The 25,439-nt window shown below is 44.0% G+C and overlaps 1 protein-coding gene across 1 annotated transcript in view; it reads left to right on the top strand.

Annotated features, from left to right (window-relative positions):
• The window catches only part of skia (v-ski avian sarcoma viral oncogene homolog a), a 62,837-nt gene extending 38,674 nt beyond the window's left edge, over window positions 1–24,163 (top strand). Inside the window, exons 2-7 of the mRNA XM_026367846.1 lie at window positions 15,963–16,079; window positions 16,829–16,944; window positions 17,502–17,803; window positions 17,946–18,271; window positions 19,543–19,773; window positions 20,608–24,163. Of these exons, the coding sequence (XP_026223631.1) occupies window positions 15,963–16,079; window positions 16,829–16,944; window positions 17,502–17,803; window positions 17,946–18,271; window positions 19,543–19,773; window positions 20,608–20,793 (1,278 nt within the window). The 3' untranslated portion in view covers window positions 20,794–24,163. The remainder of the gene's footprint in view (window positions 1–15,962; window positions 16,080–16,828; window positions 16,945–17,501; window positions 17,804–17,945; window positions 18,272–19,542; window positions 19,774–20,607) is intronic.
• The last annotated feature ends 1,276 nt before the right edge of the window (window positions 24,164–25,439 follow it).

Genomic DNA, 25,439 nt, shown 5'->3' with positions numbered 1-25,439 from the left:
ACCGGTTTACACTGATAAAGGAAGCTGATATCGGCCTTTTTAATTCTATTATACTGTAACTCTCCTGGGTTTGACCCCGCCATTGTTCCTGGCACATACAGAATATTTATCTACGCACATGAAAGACAATGTTGATCTTTTGTTTGCGTGAGTAATACGCCAAGCGAGTGTGTGGAAACCTGTGACATGAAAAAACAGAGCTCGGTCAGTAAACCAATCCGTCTGACGGTCAGTCATGTGCTGCGTCCTGTCCTGAGACAGTCCAGGGGTTTTCTAAAACCAATCAGCTGTGACTTCAGAGCTGTCTGCCAGTCACAAGGGCATGGCTGCCGGCCCAGGTGTGCGACTGTGGAGCTTCTGAGGAAGGCATGGCAGTTAACACATCCCACTAAACAAATCTTGATTGATGAGACAGCAGGCCAACTGATGTTCCAGCCCCCTTTGACAGAAGCTGGAGACAGGCCCAGTGTACACATACGTACACACACTAAGGAACACGCAGGTCTACCAGTTTGCTGTGGCAACAACACAAACCAAAGCACATACAGCAAGTTGTTTCCTGGTTCATTAATGTGCTTTGGAATCAGCCCCTGAACTGGCTCTTCATTTAACTTTCATCACGTCTTAATAATACGCCTCACACCTGGAAACAGCACCGTTCTCTTGTGGTGCTTCATTCAGCAACATGTTCCTGCAGATGCAAATCACACGACAGCTATAGACTGAATTAATTCTGGTCTAATGTGGATTCTTGACTTCGCTGTACTGAGAAACCTGCTTCATTGAACATTGTTGAGGTTCTACTATGATTCATCATGCAGAGGAACCTTCTTGGGTACCGCGCAGAACTGTTTTTGTGAAGAGTGTGTTAGGAAAGAACTCGAAAGCGTCCAACCCCACCTCATTCCCCTCATGGCTGTCTTGCTTCAGAACATGTTTGGAGTGCAGCCGGCTCCCCTCGGGCACACACTTACTGTAAAACCAATCCTTTTTAATTAAGACAGATTCCAGTGAGGAAAGAAGAGCAACTGCTCCCCCCACATCCAAACACACACACACACACACACACACTATCCCACATAACCACAACATCCTGTCATTTGTTTTTCTTCCCTGTTCTTTTTCTTCCCATCGTCTCCTTTATTATTTCTTTCCATAAGAAAGTGACTTGTTCCTTTACTGGGCTTGTTCTGGTTCTGTTGGAAGGTGCAGTATCTGTGCACAGTCTTTGTAGTTGGACACTGTAACTGTAGAAATCAGTCACAAGAACCCAAATCAAGATGGCACCAAGCCTGACCTGAAGGGTTCAACCTGAAGTGTTCGACCTGAAGTGTTCGACCTGAAGTGTTCGACCTGAAGTGTTCGACCTGAAGTGTTCGACCTGAAGTGTTCGACCTGAAGCTGCTCTTTGAATGACCCCAGTTTTTACTGTCCAGTTGGCCTCTCCGTGAGCCACGTGATAGACTTCCCTTTGTTTTTTACGGCGTCCCTGCTTTGCTCGTCTCTGTTGTGTCTTTGCATCCCCCCCCAACCCTCTCAGTGAGCCATCAGGGCCAGAATGTGGCGGAACAACAAACACAAATAGTGGCTATAAACTTCAGACTTGTTTATGGCGTGGGTCTGCTTGCTCACCTCTTGGTGAACTCCTGCAACAGACACCACTGTCCTGTCTTTTTGGGGCATAGAACAACGTGACCCCAACTTCACCCTGCTCAACCTGCCCTTTGGACGACTTCAATGGGACTGCAGTCCTTTTACTTTTACTGCTATCTACTGCAGTAACATTCAACATACTCCATTTGATTCAGCTTATTCAATGATGCCTGTTGCCCATATGGTTTGACTTAATTAAATATTTGGGTCAAATCTGTCTGGCAGCTGATATTAAACAGTATTCGATGATTTAGGTGACAGTGAGTTCCCACCATCTACAAACTAAGGTACACCCAAGTGAGGCCAAAAGACCGTTTTATTAGGCATTGTTGGCCGAATAAAAGTTTTTTCAGCTGAACTGTGGCGGTGCCTCATAATGTGGAAGACCTTGGTTTGTTTTGTTGGGCAGGAGTCCATATTTGAGACCAAATGTTTGACTCACAGATCATGGGTGAGCTGGGATGACTAGCGTTGACTGGTTCTCTGAAATTGCTGCCAAGATGGTGGTGTTTGGCTCTGGGGAGGCTGGCACCTCGACTGTGTGCAAGTTTTATGGGTGAAAGTAGGGCACTGAGCCTGGCAGCAGAATGGCAGTCGGTGTTTTCCCATCCTCCTGCGTTCACAGGGAATTTTGCTGTGCATAATGAAGGAGAGAGGCCTATTTTCTTTTCTTATGGTGGCATCATGTATTTCAGAAAGTTGTTGGTGCAGGTAAAAGTCACAGAGCTCTAAAAACCCAGCGTACCTTTAGGATTTAGATGAAACATCGTGCGTAGCTACTCTCACGGTTCTGCTCTTGTTTTTCTCTGATTCTTGGCCAATATTTACACTTCACTCATGCACTGGAGCAAATCGTAAAACTCTATTTGACATGCTTGACAAGATCTCATTTGCATATACAGTTGCATGTCATGATTACATTCAAGCCTGTTCGGCACACGGTAACTGTTACTGCACGTTGAACGGGACAGAAACGTGATGTAGTGAGTCCAGCTTTTGTTTTAAAAGGGTCAAGTTATGGGAGGCCTTTGTAAAGGGTTGTTAAATTCCTGCAGTGGAAAAGGCTACTAGTTAAGTGGTTTCATCCTAATCTGCCCCACATTTTATTAACCACAACAGTAAAGTAAGGCTTAAAGGAGCAGTTGTTTTCTTTGCCACCCGGGTTCTCGCTAGACAAGACCTCCAGTGTGTTACTGTCTTCCCTCGCTCCCTTGTAACATCCATATCTCATCCAATTATGCTGGTTCGTGAGGTTTGACCTCGGCCGTGACCCGGTGGTTTTAATTCCTTCTGTCATTGATAGGAGGGGGTTTAGGGTGTCTGTGGTTCCATAGCAGCCAAACAAAACTATCCAAACATCATCTATGTCTTTTTTTTTCCTGGTCCTGCTGGCTCTACTTAGAAATATGCGGTAATTGTCTCAGCTTTTCTTACTTAAAGTGTGTCTGTTTGGGTTGGTGCGAGGTTAGCTGTTGAGATTTTAATCTTCTCAATGAACCATGTGCTGCTGTCGTTGGGATCTCGGGGATTAAATCAGGGGCTGTGCTGCACGTGAGATGTTCCTCATGCACACTCTCGCACAGTGACACACATCCACTATAACATATGCACTTATGCAGCCACAACAAAAACAAATGGCACATTCCACTGAGCACATGCTACCTATAAATAAGTGCACACATGTTCAGCAATGCAGGAGTGGAGAATGGTGAACGCTGCCACTCTCCCTGTGGCTCAAATTGCCAAACACCTCTGCACCACCGGCTGCTAAAGGCCACGATTACCATTTTATTACGGCATGTCATTATTCAGATGCTATCAATGGAAATGAATTGGCCGACAATTGATTTACAATAACAGTCCCCTCCTCTATGCTGGCCCTCGGGGAGCCTCTGTTGCTCATTGATTCGTTCCTCCTGTTCGCTCTGTCGGACTGGCTCTAATAAGGCTTTCGCTTATCGTAGTCTACCCTAGTTCAGCATGACAAATTACATATATTGCTGGATTTCAGTAGTTATCTGCTTTAGGGCTGCCACCGGGACAAACTGATGTAATATCAGTGTCTGGAAGGCCTTTCTCAAGGAAGGAAATAGTGGGCTTTTGAAGCTGGATGTTGGTCGATAGCATGACCAGTGGTAGCTTTGTTCATCACCATCCTCACTAAGAAAACACTCACTGTTAGGACCATTTAGAGCAGCGTCACACAATGGGTCAGTCTGCTGTATAAATAGAGTTATCACAATCAAATGGACGAGAGGAGAATCTATTCAAAACCAGTGTACATGCATTCATTTAAAAAAAGAGAGACCTCATCTGAAAGGGTCTCGAAGTGCCTGTTCAAATAGACCCAGAGATAATTATACCTGATCCAAAATTAGATCTTCCCGGAGCAAACGCAAATAGAGAGATGGACTGGATCCACTCAGGTATTTGACACTTTTGCACAAAGACAGAATGTAATATGACCCTGGCAGATTTGAGTCCTGTGTCTAGTCTCAGGTTATTAGGAATCTAAGTGTACCTGTGACGTACTGCAGAAATGTAGTTGACACTTAAATGTAGATTTTATTAATTGCCATCAACATTGATGTAAATGTTTAGATAGACTTGATGATTCAGCAGGATGTAAAAAATACTTAATAATAATAAAGAACATCTATTTTATTTCTTTATGCACATTTCTATTTTAACTTAGTCCAAGTAGCAGCAATCTGGCTGAGCTGGCATGTTTCTGTGAGTTTGCTGCTGGTAAAATTGTTCAGTAGACTGATTGGAGGGAGAAGAAAAAAATCCCAGATGGCCACAGGGCATGCAGAACATCATTAGTGCCAAGTGTCTGAAAGCTGTCGAAAACATTCCCATCACAGCACAACTGGAGTGCTCACTAACAGCTCAGACCATTATGCCTCCACTGCCAGAGTAAACCGGCAGACAGAGCAGTGCAGACGCTGCGATGGGAGCTCGCTACATGCAGCACATGTGCGGCAGCATCCGTTTTCTCTCACATCAGGAAAATGCATGTGACAGTTTTGGGACTTCACCCAGACTTTTTCCTAAAATACCTTTATGGATATTGTGGCGAGTGGAGCTCACCACGGCCTCTTCCTTGTCCCCCCTGGGATAAATCCTTCAAGTGTTAGCGGGAAGTCCAGTCTGCTGGTTAATGAATTGTGATAGACACAGTTTCCTGCTGCAGCATTACAGGAACACGGCTGCTGAGTCTTCTGAAAGGTCCCCAAGACCTTAGCACCACTTAGCTATGACCTAATGTCTGTCAGTGTAATACTTCTCTTTTTTCACCTTGCATTTGCTAACTTCCTGTCTGACAGACTTCCATTTACACCCTTGTTTGTTTGGGCAAGTTCAAGCTCTCTGTGTTTTTTTTTTAGTGGTTTGGAAGTGAGACATAAATGCTGCTGAAACACTGAAGACTCAAACCCAATGTTTCCTACTGCTAGTGGACCTGTAGTGTTTGAACCCTCTCTTCTCGTACCATTAGACTGTCTGAGTGAAGGAAAACCGATCACCGACCACATTCAGGTGTATTCACTTGACAGATACTATAATTGCGAGAGCTTTTAACTAATGGAAATTGTGCTAATGCTAATCCCCGTGCCACTCATGTCTGCTCGCATGATCCTACACTGTTGACTGTGTGATAGCTGTTTGTCACGGGCAGGTCAGCGGCTGACGTTGGCTTCCCCGACAGCGGCTCGACTCTGTTGTTCCCTAAATGTGAAGGGAGCTGGAAGGGTTGTCTGTGCTGCAGTACACGAGGAATTTTCATCCTGAACAATAATCTTCTATCTTGGATTATGATTGAAACTTTTTCCAATGTCCAATAGAAGCCAGGAGTGTGACATTAGAAGGGAGGTGCTTGAATTGACCCACTATGCTGGCCAATGCATTAGTGCAGCCATGCACTTAATGCCCAACTATAACAAACAGCGCCGTCAGTAGATACAGCTGCCTTTTTGTGCAGCTCATAGGGAGCCGCTGTCTGCGTATGGGGACCCGGCGTGTTCAGCCGGGTCCCCATACGCAGACAGTGGTGGTGCCTGAAACAGCTGACAGCCTGACCTAATCCTACCCCACAGACAGGAAGGAAAAGGAGTGTAGCCTCTGGCTGTGTGAGCTCTGGTCCCTGAAAGACTAGTTGTGTTGTGTACACTGAGGGGGTTTAGTCTTTGGACAAGCAGCAGGTAGATGTGCTGAGAAACAGCAGCTTAAAAGAGCAGCTCGTACGATTGTTTCACATTCATGTACACATATTTTTGGGATAAACGCAATATTGAAATAATATTTTGAATTTATAGAGATTGTAAAAGGAGATTTTTCTTATTTATTTAGATCAGACTGCAGACGAGAATTCTTAAGACCTCACTACTACATGTAAGTGAAGGAAACGGCCCATGATCAACATCAGTGTCTGTCACGAGCACTTTACCCGGTGGTTTCCCATGAGTTTCCTCTCTTGATTACATGAGTGCAAAGCTTTAACCCCCGCTTACTGTGCGATAACTCATTTCTCGCTCGTTTGTGTCAGTTTCTTGTCTGTGAGGACGGTGGAGGTCTTACTTTTTAATCAAAGGGGTTGAGCAGATAGTGGCTATCACTGCTACTCTCCTCTGTTGTCAACCCCCTAAACAGTCCTAATCCCACCACATCCTCCCCCAGTTGCTCAGTCCCGCACGTCTCACCATTTCACGCTTCAGGCAAAACATCCATAGCATGGAGCTGAGCTGTTAGGTGGTGGATTGTCTTATGGAAATCTGTTCGGACTCCTGTCACTGCAGCTGTCACACAGGGGTTCGGATGCAGCTCCTCTCTCTAAACAGTTCCATGTCCTAAATTAGAAATATGTTTTTTTATTCTTTATTCTTTTACTGTGTTTACAGTTAACACAACCTGTAAACACAGACGCACATGGCTGAACTGGATAATCACACGTCTATTTATTCATTCATTCGGGGCCAATAATCGCTTGTTTACTGTGGCTCACCACTACTGCAGGTGCTCCTGTGGACGGGAGTAGTGGTTGTCCTTTGCAGACTCGCTTACTGTTAGATTCACACCTTCCATTATCCTCTAAGCAATCATATCGCCTTCACTGTCTCGAGTGCTGGAGGCCTGTTTATGTTATCAACAATTCATTTACAGCTACTGAGTCACACACCACTCCATCTGTGGATCCTCATCTTGTTTACATTCAAGCTGTAGAATAGAAGCATTAACTGCATTGAAATCAGGTCCAGGCCACATTTGTACTATTTAATTAATATGTTAAATGTTTAAACCTCTAATCACTCACTACACGTTCTAACTGCATCAAAACAGATGATGCTGCACTAGAGTTTCTGTATTGAAGTGAACTGTGGCAGTGAACCACTGAAGCCTCTATGTAGGACAAACACTGAATGTTAGACTCCAGGTCAGCAGACAATGTCTTAATGGCAGCAGCTTTGAAGGTCTCCCATGAGGCAGCATCTTTATCAACCCCCACCCCTTCCAGCTATAGGTGACAGTGAGATAGAAACAGAGAGGGCAGGATAGAGGTTAAGACTGTAATTGGTGGTCTATCCTGGTCCCTGCTAGTGGAGAGCTCCAGGGATGAGGCTTTAGCAAGCGTAATGATGCCTGTAAGATGAGAGGGGATTTGACTGCAAGCCCCCACCTTCACTTAACTCTCCCACATCCTCCTCTCTGACAGCAAACTGCCAGGGCAAGGGCACATGAGGCACTCACAGCTTGGGAAAGACACATCCAGAGAACCTAAACTTAACTTCATGCAGGAAGAGAAGGTGTGTTCAAAAGAAGCGGGACAGGAGGGCGTCAGGGAAGCACTCAGTGGTCTGTTTTGTTTGGGGGGGGGGGTCTATCTGAGGGCAGGTAAAAAAGGCTGCAAGGTTGTTTTAGGTGCTGGGATGTGATTTATCATTGTGGGTTGAGGCTCGTCTGCAGCTTCATTCACCGTGAGCTCCTTTGATGTGTGGGAGTGGGTGGGTTTGCTTTTTTTTGGCGTGTTTGCATTTGTGTGTAAGTTATTGTTGACCTTTGGTCAAGAGTGCAAACATACGTGTGTGTGTGTGTGTGTGTGTGTGTGTGTGTGTGTGTGTGTGTGTGTGTGTGTGTGTGTGTGTGTGTGTGTGTGTGTGTGTGTGTGTGTGCATGTTTGAAGTAGACTTTTGGCTAGATTGTCACATGTTCAGGCATGTGCTGCAGCGCAGTCAGGACTGGGTTACCTGAATGCCTGCTGGTGTTCCAGTGCCCCGTAAGTAATACTTGGAAATCAGACTGCTGGTGTGTGCATCCACTTCCATGCCCACACACACTCCCCAGCGCTATTTATGTATTTGTTCATCCATGTGACTTAACCCTTTCACAAGCAACCTCAACCTTAGGGCGCGTTACACTCAAAGCAGAAATCTGCCCTATGCCCCGCATTCCCCCGATCCAGCACACACTCACACACACAGACGCCCTCCTCCTCCCCGTTACCCATAATTCACATCTGGCCTCCTTTAGAACGGGGCCGCTATTGCTCCGATGCAAGTAAAAGAGCCATCAGCAGATTCCTCCACACTCGCACCTCCCTTCAACCTCTTCCATCCAGAACGCAACATTTACGAGGCCGTAAATGCAGGAATTTTCTTCTCTGCGCTGCCATTCCACAGTTCTGATGCCAAACAAAAATCTGGCTCATCGCAGCCTTCGTCAGTCAAACTCAATTATGTAAAGAGTTAAGCACCAAATCTGCACAAATTGTGTGTGTGTGTGTCACAAACAGAAACACTGTGTGTTTTCAACAGCCCCAGCTGTTAGAGGTTTTGGGTCGACTTCTTATATTTGAACTAGTAAACAGTCATGTTTTTATATGAGGCTGGACGGACACACACACACACACACACACACACACACACACACACACAGATCAATGGAAACGTCCATTAGTGTATAAGCAGGGATTAGAAGGACGTTTAAAAAATGAGCAAATTGAATTCTGCTGCTTTTAGATGGCTCGACAACATTTGTCGTCTGAGCTCTTTAAGACATTAAAGTCTTTTCTTGGTCTGGTCTGAAAACACAGCTGCTGCCGTCGTGAAGCTTCAGAAGCTGCTGTTTTCATTTGTTAACGTGACCTCTAATTAAATATCAGCTCTCTGCCACTCGGCGTCATCCACCTTTAAATTCTCTTTATAATGGTGTGTGACTGTATAGCTGATAAATCTCCACTGTAAATATGTGGTATGCTGTAATTTAACAAGCTAAACGGCTAAATGGAGCTGCCATCACTGTAATTTGACTTTAGTTGATCATATATTTTATTTAAAATTTACAGCTGTTGCACAATATGTCGAGGTTCATATAGAAATAATAGATTTATAATATATTGATGATCACTCTGGTAACGTCCTGGCCTGTTAGAATCAGCATTGGAGCCGTTTAAAAACAGCCTAAATCAAGAAGGGGATGGAAAAGGAAAAGCTATGGAAAAGTCCAGCTGTATTTACTTACCCCCACCCCCCATCTCCATCTTGGGTTTTTGAGATTTCCGTCTCCTCGGTGGGCCGATCCCGGGCTCTCTGTGGCCGAGCAGAGCTCGTCTCCAACCATTCCCACGGAAAGAGTTGCCAAAGCAAATTTGGCGAGAGGAAATGGAGACCCTGCTCCCTTCCCAAACCTCCCAATCTCTTCCCTTTCCTTCTCTTTTTGTGTGTGTGTGTGTGTGTGTGTGTGTGTGTGTTCTGCAGGGCCTCCAGGCAGCTGTGGGACGGCCTGCGGTACAGTCATTGGCCTCGCTCTCATTATTCTTACTCACAGTGACACTGGTGAAACTACATTTTAGGTGATTTCTACACTTTAGCTGAAGCTGTGAGGAGTTCGTCGACCTCGTGTCCAGTGGCTCCCTAAGACTCTCCAGACGGATTCTGTGGTCCAGTCTCGGTCGCTTGACTTTGTTCCCTTTTGCAGAAGAAGAAATCCTGTTTGTGTCCGACTCTCTGCTCTTTGTTCAGACTTGATTCGTTGCCACAAACTGTTTATTCTTCTCTTCTTTGCCTGTTTGTACTGATGAGTTTGGGAACGTTGACCCCGACCACACTTACAGACAAGGGGACTAATTCAGCACGTTGTGGTAACGGTAGCTTAGCTTAGCTTTATGTAGCATGTCCTTAAATTTTGATCAGCACCATAAATAAACGCGTCGATGAAGATGAACTTCATTATTTCATAGTTTGCATTTGAGGTAAAGTTTTTACAACTTTTCACTTCAAGCTTCGATGTTCGTCTTGTGGGAATCAATCTGTCTGTAGCAGGAGAGCTGAGATCAACCTCCCCGTCACCGTGTCAAACCACGCTTTAATTAAAGGCACATTTTGTGGCGGTTGCTATTCCGAGTTGCTGCACATGTTTTACCTTTAGCCCAGCTGGTGACAGCAGCTCTGGGAGCTTTCTGCTCTGTTTTGTCTGGTTGCCTCTCTGGAACCTTCCTGGAAGTGGAGGCCTCAGGAAGAACAGCAGACCCACTGTCATAAAAGTTTCGGGGAAACAGAAATTCTCAAATGTAAATGTTGAAATAAGAAGGAATTGAAATGTCAGATTTCTTGAATTATAATATCCCTCCAGGAAAACGCTGGGAGGTGACAGGAGCGCTAGCGCATTGTGCACAGAGCAGCGGCATCAAGATGCAGCTTTAACGGAGATGGAAACAAAGAGTCCTTTTCTTTTTCAGAGGAAGGTGAAGGCAGGAGACGCTTCCCTCAGATAAATGACGGGTTATGTGAGGGGAGCTGGTACAGGCAGGTACTGCAGGGGCCTCCTCTCTATACACAGCTACCTGATTATACACATACTCGTTTACATGTGTTCGCCTGGCAGGTGTCTCTGTGTCGAGTCCTGAAGGCTGTTCTCACCATGTTCAACAGGTTGATACTTGCTTTGTATAATCAAACTTGAATAAATACAGTTACTAATGTGCTGAGCATGGGAGAAACTACTCGCCGCTACATCAAAGTGAATTTTACATGAGGTCATTTCAAGTGCAGTCAGCAAACTAGTTCACGTTGAAGTCGAAACTGAGCCTGAGCTTGACTGGAACACTCATTTGATCCTATGCAGATCAGTGCTGCAACAGTTCGACTCTGCACTGTATGTAAAGTGTTTCTGCTATTTACTTCATTGAAGACAGAGGCCCCATTGTTCTCTGTGACTCCTCAGCCAAGGAGATGATGGTGGGATGAACTAGTTGCCAAAATTGGAGCTCTAAGCGTGTGTGTAACCCACAAACACACAGTCGAGGAATCCGACTCGCTCGCTGTATTTTTATCCTGGATGGTTTCCTCCGTGTTGAGCTGCTGCACACAAAGTTACAAGGAGAGTAAGTGTCAGTCGGACTGAATATTAACACAGACAGGTGGTGAAAACTCACCTTCAGAACTCGGCAGACAATGAAAACTGTGCAAACCTCGGGGGGGAAACAGAAGTGCTTCGTACAGCTTGTTTGTTTGCAGCTAATGAATTCAGCCTCGAACCCAAAACGTCTTTGCATAAACAGTGGAACAACATGTTGTCTGACACCTGTTTGCTTCCCATCATATGTGGGTTTTTCTGTGGCTGATGCAGAATGAGGTGAGCTCGGCTCTCGCTTTGTCTCTAGGAAGGGCCCCTCCCTTTCCCACCGATATAGGCCCCTCAGCAGAGAGGCCAAAGTCAGGTCAGTGGCAGGGTGCGGCTCCGTTCACCCTCCTGAGCAAAGAAAGAGCAAAGAAAACAGGTTGTTTGCTCTTTCATCTGGGCTTAGTCTGGGGGGATGTTGGGTTAGGCAACCTGTTTAGCACCATGCCGCTGCAGCGTGATCCTCAGTGTTAGTGTTGGGACCAAACTAGTTCCTTACAACACGTCGTGAACGGTTAACTTTAAGTTCTAATTTAATAATTGGAGGTTTTGTTTGTGGCGATCTCGCTCCGTGTCGTCGTCGTCGTTCTTTTCGACCCATTCGTTCAGTCGTGCTTATTGAAGTTTGTGTCTGAACTTCTTTTGCTTTCTCTCTGTGCGACTGGAATCTTCATGTTTGTAGAGGACATCCTGTAATCTATGACACAGGAAATGCACTCAGACAGATAGACGAGCAGAGCGGGGTGGAGGGTTTATGGTAGACGGCGAGAAGAAGAGGGAGTGGCAGAAAAAAAAACAAGAAAGCAGAAGCTGGGGTTGGGTTTGTGGGGGGGTGGGGGGTAGATGAAAATGACAGATTGTGTCAAGAAACAGATTATGTGTTCCCCCGTCACACGGCCCGTCAGGAGATCGGCTCCTTCTGTTTCTTCTTTGGGCGACACTCCTGTTTTCAACACCGTACGTTATCGGCTTCGTTCTCACATCAAAACTCTCCTGAGGCGAGTTTCACCTCAGCTCGGCTGTTTGGCTGTAAACCCCCCCCCCCCGGCTCCCTCTCAGGCCCTTTTTGGCATCAACCCAGCAGAGTCTAACAAATATAACCTTTCCTCCAAATTCATTTTTGACTGTGACGCTCATTAAGCACATTCTGCTGATGTTTTCGTGGTGTTTAACGTACATGGACCAAACCTCAGCTCTGTTTTAGCTACGACATCTTTTTCATTTCATCCGTTATTCTCCAATCGGCCGTTTCCGTGGATGGAGCTCGATCAGCAGGATGAAACCTCTCTGTGAACTCTCTCTCCTGACTGACTCATTCGTAGCACACCGTGACCTTTGCTTCCTCGGTTTACCAGCTAACAGAAACAACCCTCTGACTTGTTAAAAGAAGGTGCAACAGCATAAAGAACCTAGTGTGTCTCTGAATAGCACAGCTGATTGGGAACACTTAGTGCTCCCCTAGTGTGGGGCCACTAGAGGTCTTCAGACACACTTCGTAATGTCCAACTTGGTGATTGATTCAACTGCCTAAAGGTCAAGACAGTGAAAGTTTCAATCCACAGTTTCACTTCCTCACTTGTCTTTCTACTGTAAGTTATGTAAGTCCTCTCTAAACTATGTCTGTTTCCTCCTCACATGAGTGGATCCATCTTTAGAATTAAGACTTCGCTGATGAATTTGTTTGTGTGTTTTTTAGCATGAAAAGACTTGAGAGACATTTTTAGAAACTTTTTTTTTTTTTTCCTTTATTTACATTTAGACGTCCGGGCACTGAGACACTAAAAGCCATTTAAGATTTCACTCCAGAAAACAAATAAGAGCAGCAGCAGAGTGATGAAGCAGCTTTTTACTCTTTATTTTTCAGAATTTCTATTCATAGTATTTCGTCTCACTATGACAAACACCAGTGGCTTGCAGACAGAGGAAGTGTTCTGAAACTGAGGGTTTCAAAAGGCACAGACAGTGTTCAACCGTGAACGCTGTTATCACCCCACCCATCCTGTCTCTACAACACACACACACACACACAATACTAACAGACATATACACCCACATCCACTTGCCCAGACACGTGCTTACACATGAGCCCCTGCGTGGGGCCCCCCTACGGCAGCTGAGACGAACCTGCCACTCTCAGTATTTCCACATATGCTCTCCCATGACTTGAGGCTTTGTGAGTTTCTCATGCAGAGGAGATTCCTAGTTGTCCTGTGAAGTAAGAGGCTGCAGAGATCCCTGTGAGCCCTGTAGCACTGTACCTCTTCACCGAAATGACAGAGAATAAACAAAACGACGTCTGACTTTAATAAAGAAGGTCACTGTTATCCCCCAGATACTGGTGTAATGATAGTGTGTAGATGTTATGAGGTGTCATGTTCTTACTGTGAGGTGTTGGAGCTGAGGACATCGATGGCATGTGTAATGCACACCCCAGCTAATCATAAAGTCTTATCTTAGAAGTGTGACATCCTGTCTATGCTGTGTAAACCCACACCAGATCATAAAGGTGGTGGGCTGCAAAGTGCATGAATGTATGCACACTAACACACACACAGGCACATAGTTGTGTGTCTTTGAAGTCAGCCCACATCTATTATTTGCAGCAGGACGGCTGTAAGTCATCGGCTTATCAGTCCACTGTCACGTTTCCAATAAAAGCGCCCGACTCACCGCTCGGTCATTAGGGTCTTAATGTGTGTGTCCCAGTGTGGAGAATCTCCACAGATTCTCTTTTGATTATGTTTCAGACCGGGCAGTTGGGAGCATGAGATTGACAGGTGAATAGGTGCGAATCTGACCACTGTGTCCAAGAGGAAGCTGAGCCGCTCCACATTTTAAATCTCACCTTTGGTCATGAGATTTGTGTAGCGACCAACAGAACGAGGTCGTGGATAAAAGAGGCTAAGATGAGTTTACCCCGCTGTGTGGCAGGTGGAGGGTTTGTTTGTTCACTTTGCCCCCGGATCCGAATATTTGCAGAGAAACAGGTGTCACCAAGCCGTCTTTCTTAAAATTAGGAATTCCCTGGACATACAGATTTTTCTTTCCCTGAAGCCCCCAACACGGAGCCCCACTAGCTCAGCTGCCAAGTATTGACCTCTTGACGCTGTCCTCTGTCCAAGATTACCGGGGTTGGATCTCGTCCTGATGGAGAGCTGTGGTGCTGGCAACCATTAATCCACGAGACGAGGTCTGGCACGTGGCACAGACTTTATCCAGAGGCAGCCCTGTGCGTGTGTGCGATCAGCCACTCTCTGGGCTGAACTGCAGGCACAGCCCTCCTGCCTGTAGCACTGCTCTGCTGTCCTGTTATATAGGACATATCTGTTCGTCTTTAGATAACCCACAAGTCCACCAGCCACTGTCAGAACTTCACAGATATCTGCTCAGACAGGATCATTTGTAAATATAATAGCTCTTTAAACAACAAACTCCATTTAAAGGTAAAAAAACTAAGAGATACACGGTTCAAGAATCATGTTGGGGAAAGTCACTGAAAGTCGTGGAGCTGTGCGTCAGGGCAGCCGTCACGTCGGAAGACCTCGGCGGTATTTGTTCGTCTAGCCACACTACTTTCCTGTGAGAGCAGCTCTGATTACACATGTGGCATGGCATGACTCGCCGCCAACATGGTCGAGAGACAGAGAGAAGGAATCTAACCCCATTACGAATGACCACCTGTTGACACCATGCAGGGGATGTTCTCTGTGTGTGTGTGTGTGTGTGTGTGACACAGTGTCCTGCACACTGCAGCAGTTCGCTGGCAGAACATCGTGGATTCCTGAGGGACATCCTCAGAAAGAGAAAATGAGAGCGAGAGAGCCCCACAGTGAGCCAGAGAGAGAGCGAGCCTCTAGAAATACTGTTGCTTTAATAGACCAGCACAGATTTGCATTGCTGCTACGAGCTGCACTGCAGCACGTGACCTCTTAGGACTGAAATCCAGAGAACATGTGCGATAATTCCAGATCTAATGGAATTAAATTTGTAAGAAGAAATTGTTGTCAGAGTTTAAATCCTGGAAAACAACTTGAAGTATCACATACATTTGTAGTTTACACTACATCCCACATACAACCCACACCACACAAAACAGTCTCTGATCCATTTCTAGGTTAAAGTTTTAAAATGAAAAGCCTGAGGACTAAAGAAGTGTTTTTAAACTGCATGTAGTCTGTTCAAATGTGTGTGTGTGTGTGGCAGCTAGTGACAGCCACAGCTTAGAGAGGCTGAGGTCATAGCCACAAAGCCAGCGTAACGGGGGAGAGGGAAACAAACTGCTGCTTGTCTGTCTGTATGGGTGGATCTGTGTCTGACAGACGGATACACACAAACACAGATACACACTGCCCCAGTCACCTCTTGCCTCCTCTCTTGGCTGCCCATGAGCAAACACACCTAGCTATATTGGATTCTTTGTGTGACAAGTGTGTGACGCATTGCCTTGATGTTGTGTGTGTGTGTGTGTGTGTGTGTGCGCGCGCCACTTAGTAACCCTAAAACAACTTCCCCAGCCACACGTACACACAAAGTCAACACTGCGTCTAAATTTATACACACTCGCGCTCACAGCTATCAGACACCTCCGCTGGCACTCCCCTATCAACACAAACACACACACACAGTTACTGGTCTGTCTCACACTATTGGGTGCATTTTCAGTTCACTGACATTTTAATGCGACTGCCCTCAGCCTCGTGCCAACTGGGCAACTTGTGGTGCATTCAAACCACGTGGGAAAAATAATCGACCTGGATGTATTTACACATGCAAACTAGTTTGAATGAGTACAGATTTCTTTTTTTTCCTGTTTGTAAAGCGAAGTCAGTCCTGATTGTGTGTGCACAGTTAGATCCTTCTTATATATTCTGTCCTGCATTTTTAAGACTTAACAAAATTTCCTCCTTTTCTTCCAGGCGTCCGATCCCATCCCGATCAAAAAGTCCAAACATGACGACTTCCCATCGCAATCCCCGCTGGCTGACAAAGAGAAGCAGCACGACTGGCTACAGTCCCTGTCCTCCTCCAATAAGGTTGGTGTTGCCAAGCCGAGGAAGGAGACATGGGCGATAATGACGCTGGGTGCATGAGATGAGATGTCATGTAATATTATACAGAAGTTTTCGGATGAGGCTAGTGCTTAAATTTAGATTTGGAAAGTGGTGCTAACAGGAGGGGGTAAGTGTAGATGTCACAGGGCCCAAGGATTCACTTACTGAGACGGAGCAAAGTTTGACAGAGCAGTGTAACAGAATATATCCACGATATGATGATGGATGTTTCCTGTGAAGATCAATATTTGCTAAAAAACCTACACTGGAGTTATACTTAGAATTCCTTCAACAATTCATCTTGATAGTGACCGATCTCCAGTCTCTCCAGCACAGTCATGTGATGGGACAGGTACATCGACACTGTTTTAATGATTGAAAGCATAAACTGCACAATTTGAATTACCTGTAAGATCTAAAGTCAGAATCTGTCATTAGAAATGAATCCCTGAGATGTTCCACTGTCTAAATGTGTGCAGAGAAATGCAAGAAGAAAACCACAGAGGAGGAGGCAAAGACTTTTATTTATTTTGAATAGGCACCATTCTTAAAAAACTTAAATGAATTTGGAACCGATGTGTTTTTATTTTTCACAAAGATAAAGTAGAACATCACGTCTGCATCAGCATCCCATAATGATACTCAGCCCTAATTAGTTATTGCTGTATCACTACTAAATGTAATTCCATTATTCAAAATAGTGATTTACAATATTATCTTCTTCTTTTCAGGGGCTTAACTGCATCCAACCCAGACAGAGGCCTTCAGCTTTCAGACCGTGGTCCCCCCACATCTCTGCTGGGGATAAGGAGCCCTCCAGTCACCCCCTGGCCCTGCTGAGAGACAGGTGAGTCCAGCACAGAGTAGAACGACCACATCTAAACGGACAACGCTCTCTTCAAACAGCACTTCACTGACTTCAAAGGGAATTCATTAAAAATGAAATATCTATTCTGAGACAATATTTTACTGCGGGAGATGACTGCCATTTTGTTTAAACTCGATCTGATGAGCTCCCAGCATGCTCTCTCACTTGTCTGGGTGGGCTGGTGTCACAGGGGTCAAGTCTGACTGTACCACAGCCTCCCACACTCCACCATTCACACACATTTGACACACACTCATAATGTGGGCACCCACTTGGCATGGTACTGCCAGTGCAGGCTGCATCGTATCACAGTTGATCTGGCCCAGTTTCTTTTAAAGTGGGAGGAAAGGGCTGCAGGCACTTTATTTGAATGTTTCTCTACCCTAGTTTGGCAGAGGCTGCTCCAATCTGAGTCTACAATATGGGAACGGCTGTGTTTACTTACATGCACAATTAAGCTTTTGTTAATGATGTAACAAAATATATAACATGGATTTGACTTATTGCATCTAACAGCAATCAAATGTCTGTTTTAGTTTCTACAACTACAAGAGCCTGGAGAATGCGGTGGCCCCTAATGTCGCCCTCACACCACTGCCCCTGGGGAAGATGGGTCCCATGTCCCCATCAGTGCCCAGCACCTCCCACCCAAGTGGAGGTGAACCACCAGGGGAGGCTGCCAACGCCAACTCCAGGCCTCGCAAGAGAAGAGCCACAGGGGAGCGTCCACCGCCGGGACCAGAGGCGTCCTGTCCTCCATCCTCCGCTGCCAGCAAGCCACCGCCACAGGACGACAAAGACTCTGAGGTGGAGATCGAAGTGGAAAGCCGTGATGAATGTAAGCAAAAAAACTCTGCCAGCAACAAGACGCGTTTCTTTAAGGCTCGACTAGCTGGCTGAATTCAGTAGTTTTTTTTTATTTTAACAGCAAAATTCAGCCTCAAAACTCACCTACTGTTCTGTCTGGATTCTCCCAACAGTCACTTCGTCCCTGTCCTCCCTGTCGTCACCATCTTTCACCTCGTCCAGCTCTGCCAAGGACCTGAGCTCACCATGCGCCCAAGGACCCATCTGCACTATCACGTCGGCTGAGGGAACAGCTCCTGCATCTGTACCCATCGCAACCCCCGTGACTCCTCCCGAGCTGGGACTCGAGTCTGAGCTGGAGAGTCTGAGACAGGCGCTGGACAGTGGACTTGACTCCAAAGAGTCGAAGGAGAAGTTCCTTCACGAGATTGTTAAGATGAGGGTGAAGCAGGAGGAGAAGCTGGGATCAGCCCTGCAGGCCAAACGCAGCCTCCAGCAGGTACATGTTCGATAGTGTCTCTGTAAGAATAGCACAACATGTTTGGAAAAGAGCTGTTCATCATCTTTTACTGTGTAAAATGAGAATAGTGATATCAACTTCAGTACAGAGCTAGGTCAGAGAAGTGTTCAGTGCGGCTTGGCACAAAGACTGGAAGTGTAGCTCCAGTAAGAGGAGAAAAAATATACCTTCCAGCAACTCTAAATCCAACATACAGACGGACCCGTACACTTCAGTCAGTGTTTTAATTGTGTTGCTCTCATATCACTGGATAGCCATTGTTTTTTATGTACAACCCGGATGATCAAGTGTCTCTATTACCACTCTCATGAGTATCACTGTGAGCTGAGACAATGGGATTTCCCAGCCCTAGTGACCCATGACAACTAAAATTCTTATGCTTCCCTAGAGTTTTTGAAACTTTTCAAAAGTTGGCACACTGATGAAATGATTTGAGTTCAGGCATCAAAATGCAGAAGCAGAATGCAGAGTAGAAGTCATTATCTTTGTCCGCAAAGCTTAGCATGAGTTGGCAACTGATAACAATGATAGCGGATGTTGCTGTGAAGGGAAAGGCCAGACTTCCATTTTTATTTTTGGTCTTGGACTGAGAACAAGAAAATGCCGATGAAGGAGTCTGTGTGGGTGAGCAAACACAAAATGCATCCTGAGCAAAGAAAAAAGTCTTATCAGCGCAACACTTTCGCTTTTCATCAGAGTTTAGAGGAGCCTCAGAGAGGACCCAGAACATAAATGAACAGTAGACACAACATAGTGGAAAGATTCTTGCTGTGTGCAGAACTAACTCTACGCCAGCTGAAAGAGTTCTTATGTAAAGCCGCTGTTAAGTCAAGGATGTGATGGGGATTGTTTGTTCTCACTTTTTTTGTAGGGTTTAACAAATCTTGATGACAGACACATTTGTCACAACAGCTAGGTTCCTGTGAGAAGACTACGAGTGTGTTTCCACAGCACAAATATGCTCATTCAGTGTTTCAAAGGAAGGAAATTGAACTTCTGCAAGCCCACACTTACTCCTAACCCCTGACTTGGCTTTGGGTAAACACTGACATGGACACTGCAGCCTGCTGCAACAAGTCTACTGCTCTTGGGTGTCAAACAGGCGTGGAGAGATTGTTCCACTAGAGTGAAAATAGGTTCCAGCACGGGACACTGACTTTAATCAATTACTTTTCAAAGTGATGAATTATAGAAGGATGAATCTCAGATACCTCACTCTGATGCTAACATCTCGAATCTTTTTATCTTAGGAGCTGGAATTTTTGCGGGTGGCCAAGAAGGAGAAGCTGCGGGAGGCGACCGAGGCGAAGCGAAACCTGAGGAAGGAAATTGAGCGTCTCAGAGCCGAGAGTGAGAAGAAGATGAAGGAAGCCAATGAATCAAGGATCCGTCTGAAGCGGGAGCTGGAGCAGGCCCGACAGCTGAGGGTCTGTGACAAAGGCTGCGAGGCCGGACGTCTTCGTGCAAAATACTCTGCACAGGTCAGTTAGTGTGCACGTTGCATTTAAAATCTTTAAATAGAAGCTGAAATGTGATTAATCTCTCACTGATAAGTTTGGAAAACATGGCACACGGATAAAAACGAAGCAGAACAAGACTGTATTTAGACAGGCACTAACAGCCCAATGTGACGGTAGAGAGTCTAGACAATTATGTCCACACCCTCAGAGTAATTGCAGTGTTAGACTCTCTGCAACACTCTCAAGGTCAGCACAGGAGAAGGCAAGAAGAAAAAAACTATTTCCTCTTCCCCAGTCAAAAATAAATGGGTGTAGTCCAAGTGCGCAGACATTTGATAAGTTCCCCACTGAAAAGGAAACAGGAAAAGACGTCGACTTCCCTCAGGCACCATGGGAAATGCAGATTAGACAAAACAAGAGGGAGGTTATGCTCTCCAGCTGCGTGTGTGTACCTCCCTGCAGAGACTGCAGTCGTCCTTGGAAGGCTGTCATTAAGAGATGATGTTTATGTTGCTGCAGCCCGGGCCTAGGACCGACACATGACACAGTTTCAGAAGCTTATCTTAGTGCTATCAAACCTTGATACGGAACCTATTTCAAGACATTACGTTGATACACGAGTCATAGACATGAAGTTAAATGTAAACACACTGTGTTATGACTATTTCTGAAACTACTTGTTGTAAAAAAACAGTTTGTTGACATAGGTACAGAGAAAACCACTTACTTATGATATGTAATGTGTGTGTAAACAGCTCGGTTGTTGATAGTTGGATCACTACTCTCCAAACAGTCCTGGACTCAGCTCTTGTTCTTGCTGATGACTTCAGCTGTTTCCTGCCATGTGTTTTCCAGATTGAGGACCTCCAGATGAAGCTGCAGCATGCAGAGGCTGACCGTGAGCAGCTCCGAGCCGACCTGCTGCAGGAACGGGAGGCCAGGGAGCACCTGGAGAGGGTGGTTAAGGAGCTACAGCAGCAACTCTGGCCCAAGTCCAGCAGTGACGAGGGGACGCCCAAGGACACACCAGCTGCCAACTAACGCAACTGCAGATTTCTCCACCCAAACAGTCGCCCCTCACCCAATCACCCCCAACATCCTGTGCCCAACCTGGACCATAAACACAAGAGGAATCCTGGGCTGGCCACATCACACCACTGTCCATCATGATCGCCCTTCACAACAACAAACAAGACTCTGGCCCTCCAAACAGAGACAGAGAGAGGAAATGAGGACTTTTGTCTTTATCCATGTTGATAAGTCAAGTGAATGGTTTCCTTTGAGAATGACTAGAACAGCAATGTTCAAAGCTGCAACCAGGAAGCTCGTCTGTAATCAAGCACTGACTTGCACCTTCCAAACTCACAGAAGAGGAAGTGGATCAGAAGAGTGAAAGAAAAACCGATAAATAGCACATACTGTGGTTGTGCCTGTATTTTTTCTGACGAGAAAATGAGATGAGACTTTTGGACAAACGTCTGTGATAATAAATGCTGAAAGATGATCGTATTATATCAGAGTTATACGGCCGTTGAAAGGTGTTGTAGTGGTGCGACCAGGAGGGCAGGGCTCATACTTAACCCACAGTCTCCGCCACCGTCCCTTGCCGCAACAAAGACAGAGGATTTTGAAGACATTATAAGCTATTTAAGAGACTACATAGCGATATGTAAAGAAATGTTTTTGTTTCTCTGTTCTGTTGGAGTTTGAAAATATAAAAGATACAAATAAATTAGAAAATGAACAAAACAAGCAGATGAACTTTCCACAGTGCCACCGTGGTTTTGTCGGTTTTTCAGGAAGACATCGCAGTCCACTGAGGAGAAAAGCACCAAGTCCCAAATTTAAGCGACTTGTGTTTTTCTCCTGTTGTTTAAAAAAATAAATCATTTATTTCTACAAACTCTATGTTCCTAAGCGCATGGGTCAAAGCCCAGAAATGGTTATCTTCTAAAGATAATCTACTCCAGATGTGAGTGTGGCCTTGTTTTCTCGTCTTGTAACATTTGAGTGATGGAAGTCGGCATGTTTTCTTTTCTCCAATTGACCTTAGAACCATTATCTATGAATCACAGTGGGCTGGATGAGGTTGGCAAGAACCACAAAATGTTCATTTTAATTAAATTAAGGTATGTAAATATAAATATATGTTTTGTTTTTTTTTACTTTACAATAATGAATCGCACTTTGTCATAACAAAATACTGTTATACTGCATTGTACTCCCACTATTGTCTTCAATCTTACTTTTGAAAACATCATCTTATACATGACTGCTACCATATACTGCTACCAGTAAGCGTTTTGTTGATTATATGCATCTTGAATAAATATTGTTGTTCAGTTTTCTTAAGAACAAGTATTGTAAATAAATGGAAAGAAAAAAAAAGGCTCTACCTGTTGCTTGCTGATGCAGTCTGGGATTGGTCGAAGGTTCTGGCAACAGATTCTCCAGGTTCTGTAGTAGAAAAGACACAAATGTCACGTTTTAAGATTAAAATGGGTTTTTAATCAAAAGACAGAGGACGAAAATCTGCATCTAACAGTGGGTACAATGCAATCAGAATGTACATTGTGTTGTTGCTAATTTTCCTTTGGTTGTTGATGTTGTTTTAAACGTGGAGATATTTGATTGCTTGTCTGTTATGTTCACTTTTTTCAATAGAAAACTCATATTTTCTTTATGCATGAAATTTGAGAAAGTTTGCCATACATATAGTCAGTTATTGGGCATTGATACTGTACATTTAAGGGTTTTATTGTGTTATGCAATATAAAGCAATTTGTCTTATTTACAAGAGGAAGAGCTAAAAAAACAAAACGACAACAACAACGACAACAACAACAACAACAAACCACGTATTGTTCAAAAGAAAAAACTTCACACTCGCAACAAATCCAACAACAACAACAACAACAAAAAAGGGTGATAAAAAAGAAATGCAATGCTGGACAACCTCAAGTGCCTGGACGTGGGCGAAAGGTTTCCAGAGTAGGAAAACTGACGATGACGTTGTTGGGACGGGGGCCTCTCATCAATTTCCTGTTTGCAGTTTTCAAATTAAAAGCCCCTCCCTGACTCAGCAGGTCATTTAAAAAAGTAAAATCAGTATTTCTAAAACCGACCAGTTTACAAAACTGTTTTTCAGAGAACAGTTGAACAAATGGTAGACGCTTAAAGTTAGTTTATCTGAATGAGTGTTTGTTTTCTTCATTTGAAATCAATGATATGCATGTTCCAAACGATTTTTATAGATCTTGAAAAGCCACTTGCTTCAGTGAATTGTTACTTCGGATTGTACATAAAGATTTAACTGTTTATTCCCAGTTTCTCGGCTTGTCTTGAGGGATAATAAAGAGGGCGTTACATTGAAAGCCCGTTTCTTATTCAACATTACTGGTGTTGCTCAGAGGACGACACCGCGTCTGCGACTTTCGTGGACCTAAAATTGGTACATTTTGTAGTTGTTTTTACACTCAGACGAGTTAATAGCCTATGTGTAGTTTACTTTACTCGTGGTTTTCTACAAAAGAAGGGAGACAATAATGACATTGGCTCTTCACGCTCCCATGCAAAAAGAAAAAAGCTGTTTAACAACGTCTTGTTTTCTAAAAAAAAAAGGAATAATTTTGCTAAATAATCGACAGTAAGGCAGCAATAACAGTCCATATTAATAGGCAAATACTAGCCAGTGTGAAGATTTGAATAAGAATTTACAAATGTAAATATTTTTTTCATTTACGATATTGTAAAATATATGTACATGGTGTTTCCTTTTTCAAAAAGAAATCTTTTCTTACAATAGCTGTCTCGTTTTTGTTTTTTTTGAATTTGTGTTTTAACAGATGTTTCAGAAACAGTTAATGCAGTGCGTAAGAGAATATTCCCTACATAAACATGTTAATCCATTTCTTTTCTTCTTTTTTTTACTGTAGAGTCTTTATATTGAATGACTTTTTTCACCAGTTCATATATTTTTAACAGTATGTTCAGTATCAGATAGCAGACCTACAGTATGACTATGCGACCTCGCAGATTGTTTCCCCTCCTCATCCTCATGTATCTTTTTAGCCCTGTGCTGCTGCTAATACTATATAAACCTTACAATTCTAGAAATATTTTTATGTAAGAGGTAAATGTAAGTGTTCCCATTTATTAATGACACATATACAGTATGAAAGAAAGCTTGGCTTATTCATCTATCTCCCTTGTTTCCCTTCATCTTTTCACGCCTTTTTCCTCATCGCTCCTCCAACAACGCCTTTCCCCTTCTCTCACGACACGGACTATATTGTAAAGTAAAGGACTTTATGAGATTATGTTTGAAAATAGCTATGCTTATATACTACAGTGACTGAATGTACAGTGTATAGATGCATTACCAGAAATAAAGTTGTTTGTCCAGATTGAATGACCCACTGTCTTATTTTGGCTCATTAGGTTGAAGAATGATTATAATTAAGAGCTGAGAAACCATAAAATACACTAATATGAGTTGTACTGAAGCTACATGTTGAAGATGAAGTTTGGTACAAGACAAAAGGTCAGGGGTCCTGCATGAAAAATTCCAACAGTTTTGGTATAAAAGGTGAAATACTGCAGTGAACTGTTCCTTTAAATCAAAACTTGCGAGACGTTTATAGCAGAAATGAGTTTTTGGTGGAAGCCCTGACAACTCAGATATAACTGTACTGGAACAACAGAACGCTACGTGCTGCTAGGAATAAAAAACTTTATTGTCTACCTAAGGTAGAGAAGTAAAAAGCACAAATGAAGCATAAAGTATATGAAACAGAAATACACAAGAAAAGTATAAGATACTATACAGTGTAAGGTATGTTTGGTATGTTTTTTATAAAGCAAAAGTTTAAATTAGCTAAAAAGATAAATTGTCAGGGAACATGTAAAATTAACAAAAGAATCAAAGCAGGGACATCCTGACACGACCCCCCTACATAATGCAGCTAAACGGTGTCCTGGCTGAACTAAGAAAAATCTGATTGAGACCAGGCCCAGAGAGTTCAGGATGACAAATAGGAGAAAATTTGCACGTACAAATGTGACTGATGTAAGAATAAATAAAGACACAATAAGAAAACTAAATGAAAACGATATAATGTGAGAAGATAAGGACGTAAAAGAGGAAATATGTCCTGGTTTCCAGTAAAAAACACAGTGGATTCATCCAGTGCAGAAGCCACTTTTCAACGCATCAAAACGACACTCAACATTCTTCTAGTTTCACCCTCTCATCTGGTTTATGTACACAGATATGGTTTTAGGACTGTTGCCGGAGAAACCTCCATAATTACTGTGAAAACAGTAAAAGGAAAAGATGAACTGCAAACACCCAACTAGAAAGGAATGTACACTGGGTCCCAAGTTACCGCCCACTCAGCCTGACAGCATTTGATGTAAACATTCATTAGTGTGTCTGCACACAGAGCCATGCTGCAGAGTGCAGGTTAGCGGTGGGCTCGTCAGTATCCAGTGTGAGGAGAAGCAGCCCTCTGAAAGACAAATGAAAGACTTATAGCCCTTCAAAGACTACTTTAAAATCAATACGGAAATCAAGACAGAGGACCAAAGTGAATGTATCCTGTGGAAAACTAAAACGCCTGCACATACAAAAAACCAACCATTCAATACAGAAGAAGAGGAAATATTACATTAAAATAAGAAAACAA

The sequence above is a fragment of the Anabas testudineus genome, chromosome 7 (genome assembly GCF_900324465.2).
Source record: "Anabas testudineus chromosome 7, fAnaTes1.2, whole genome shotgun sequence".
NCBI classification, from domain to species: domain Eukaryota; kingdom Metazoa; phylum Chordata; class Actinopteri; order Anabantiformes; family Anabantidae; genus Anabas; species Anabas testudineus.
This window is presented reverse-complemented; position numbering and strand designations above follow the sequence as displayed.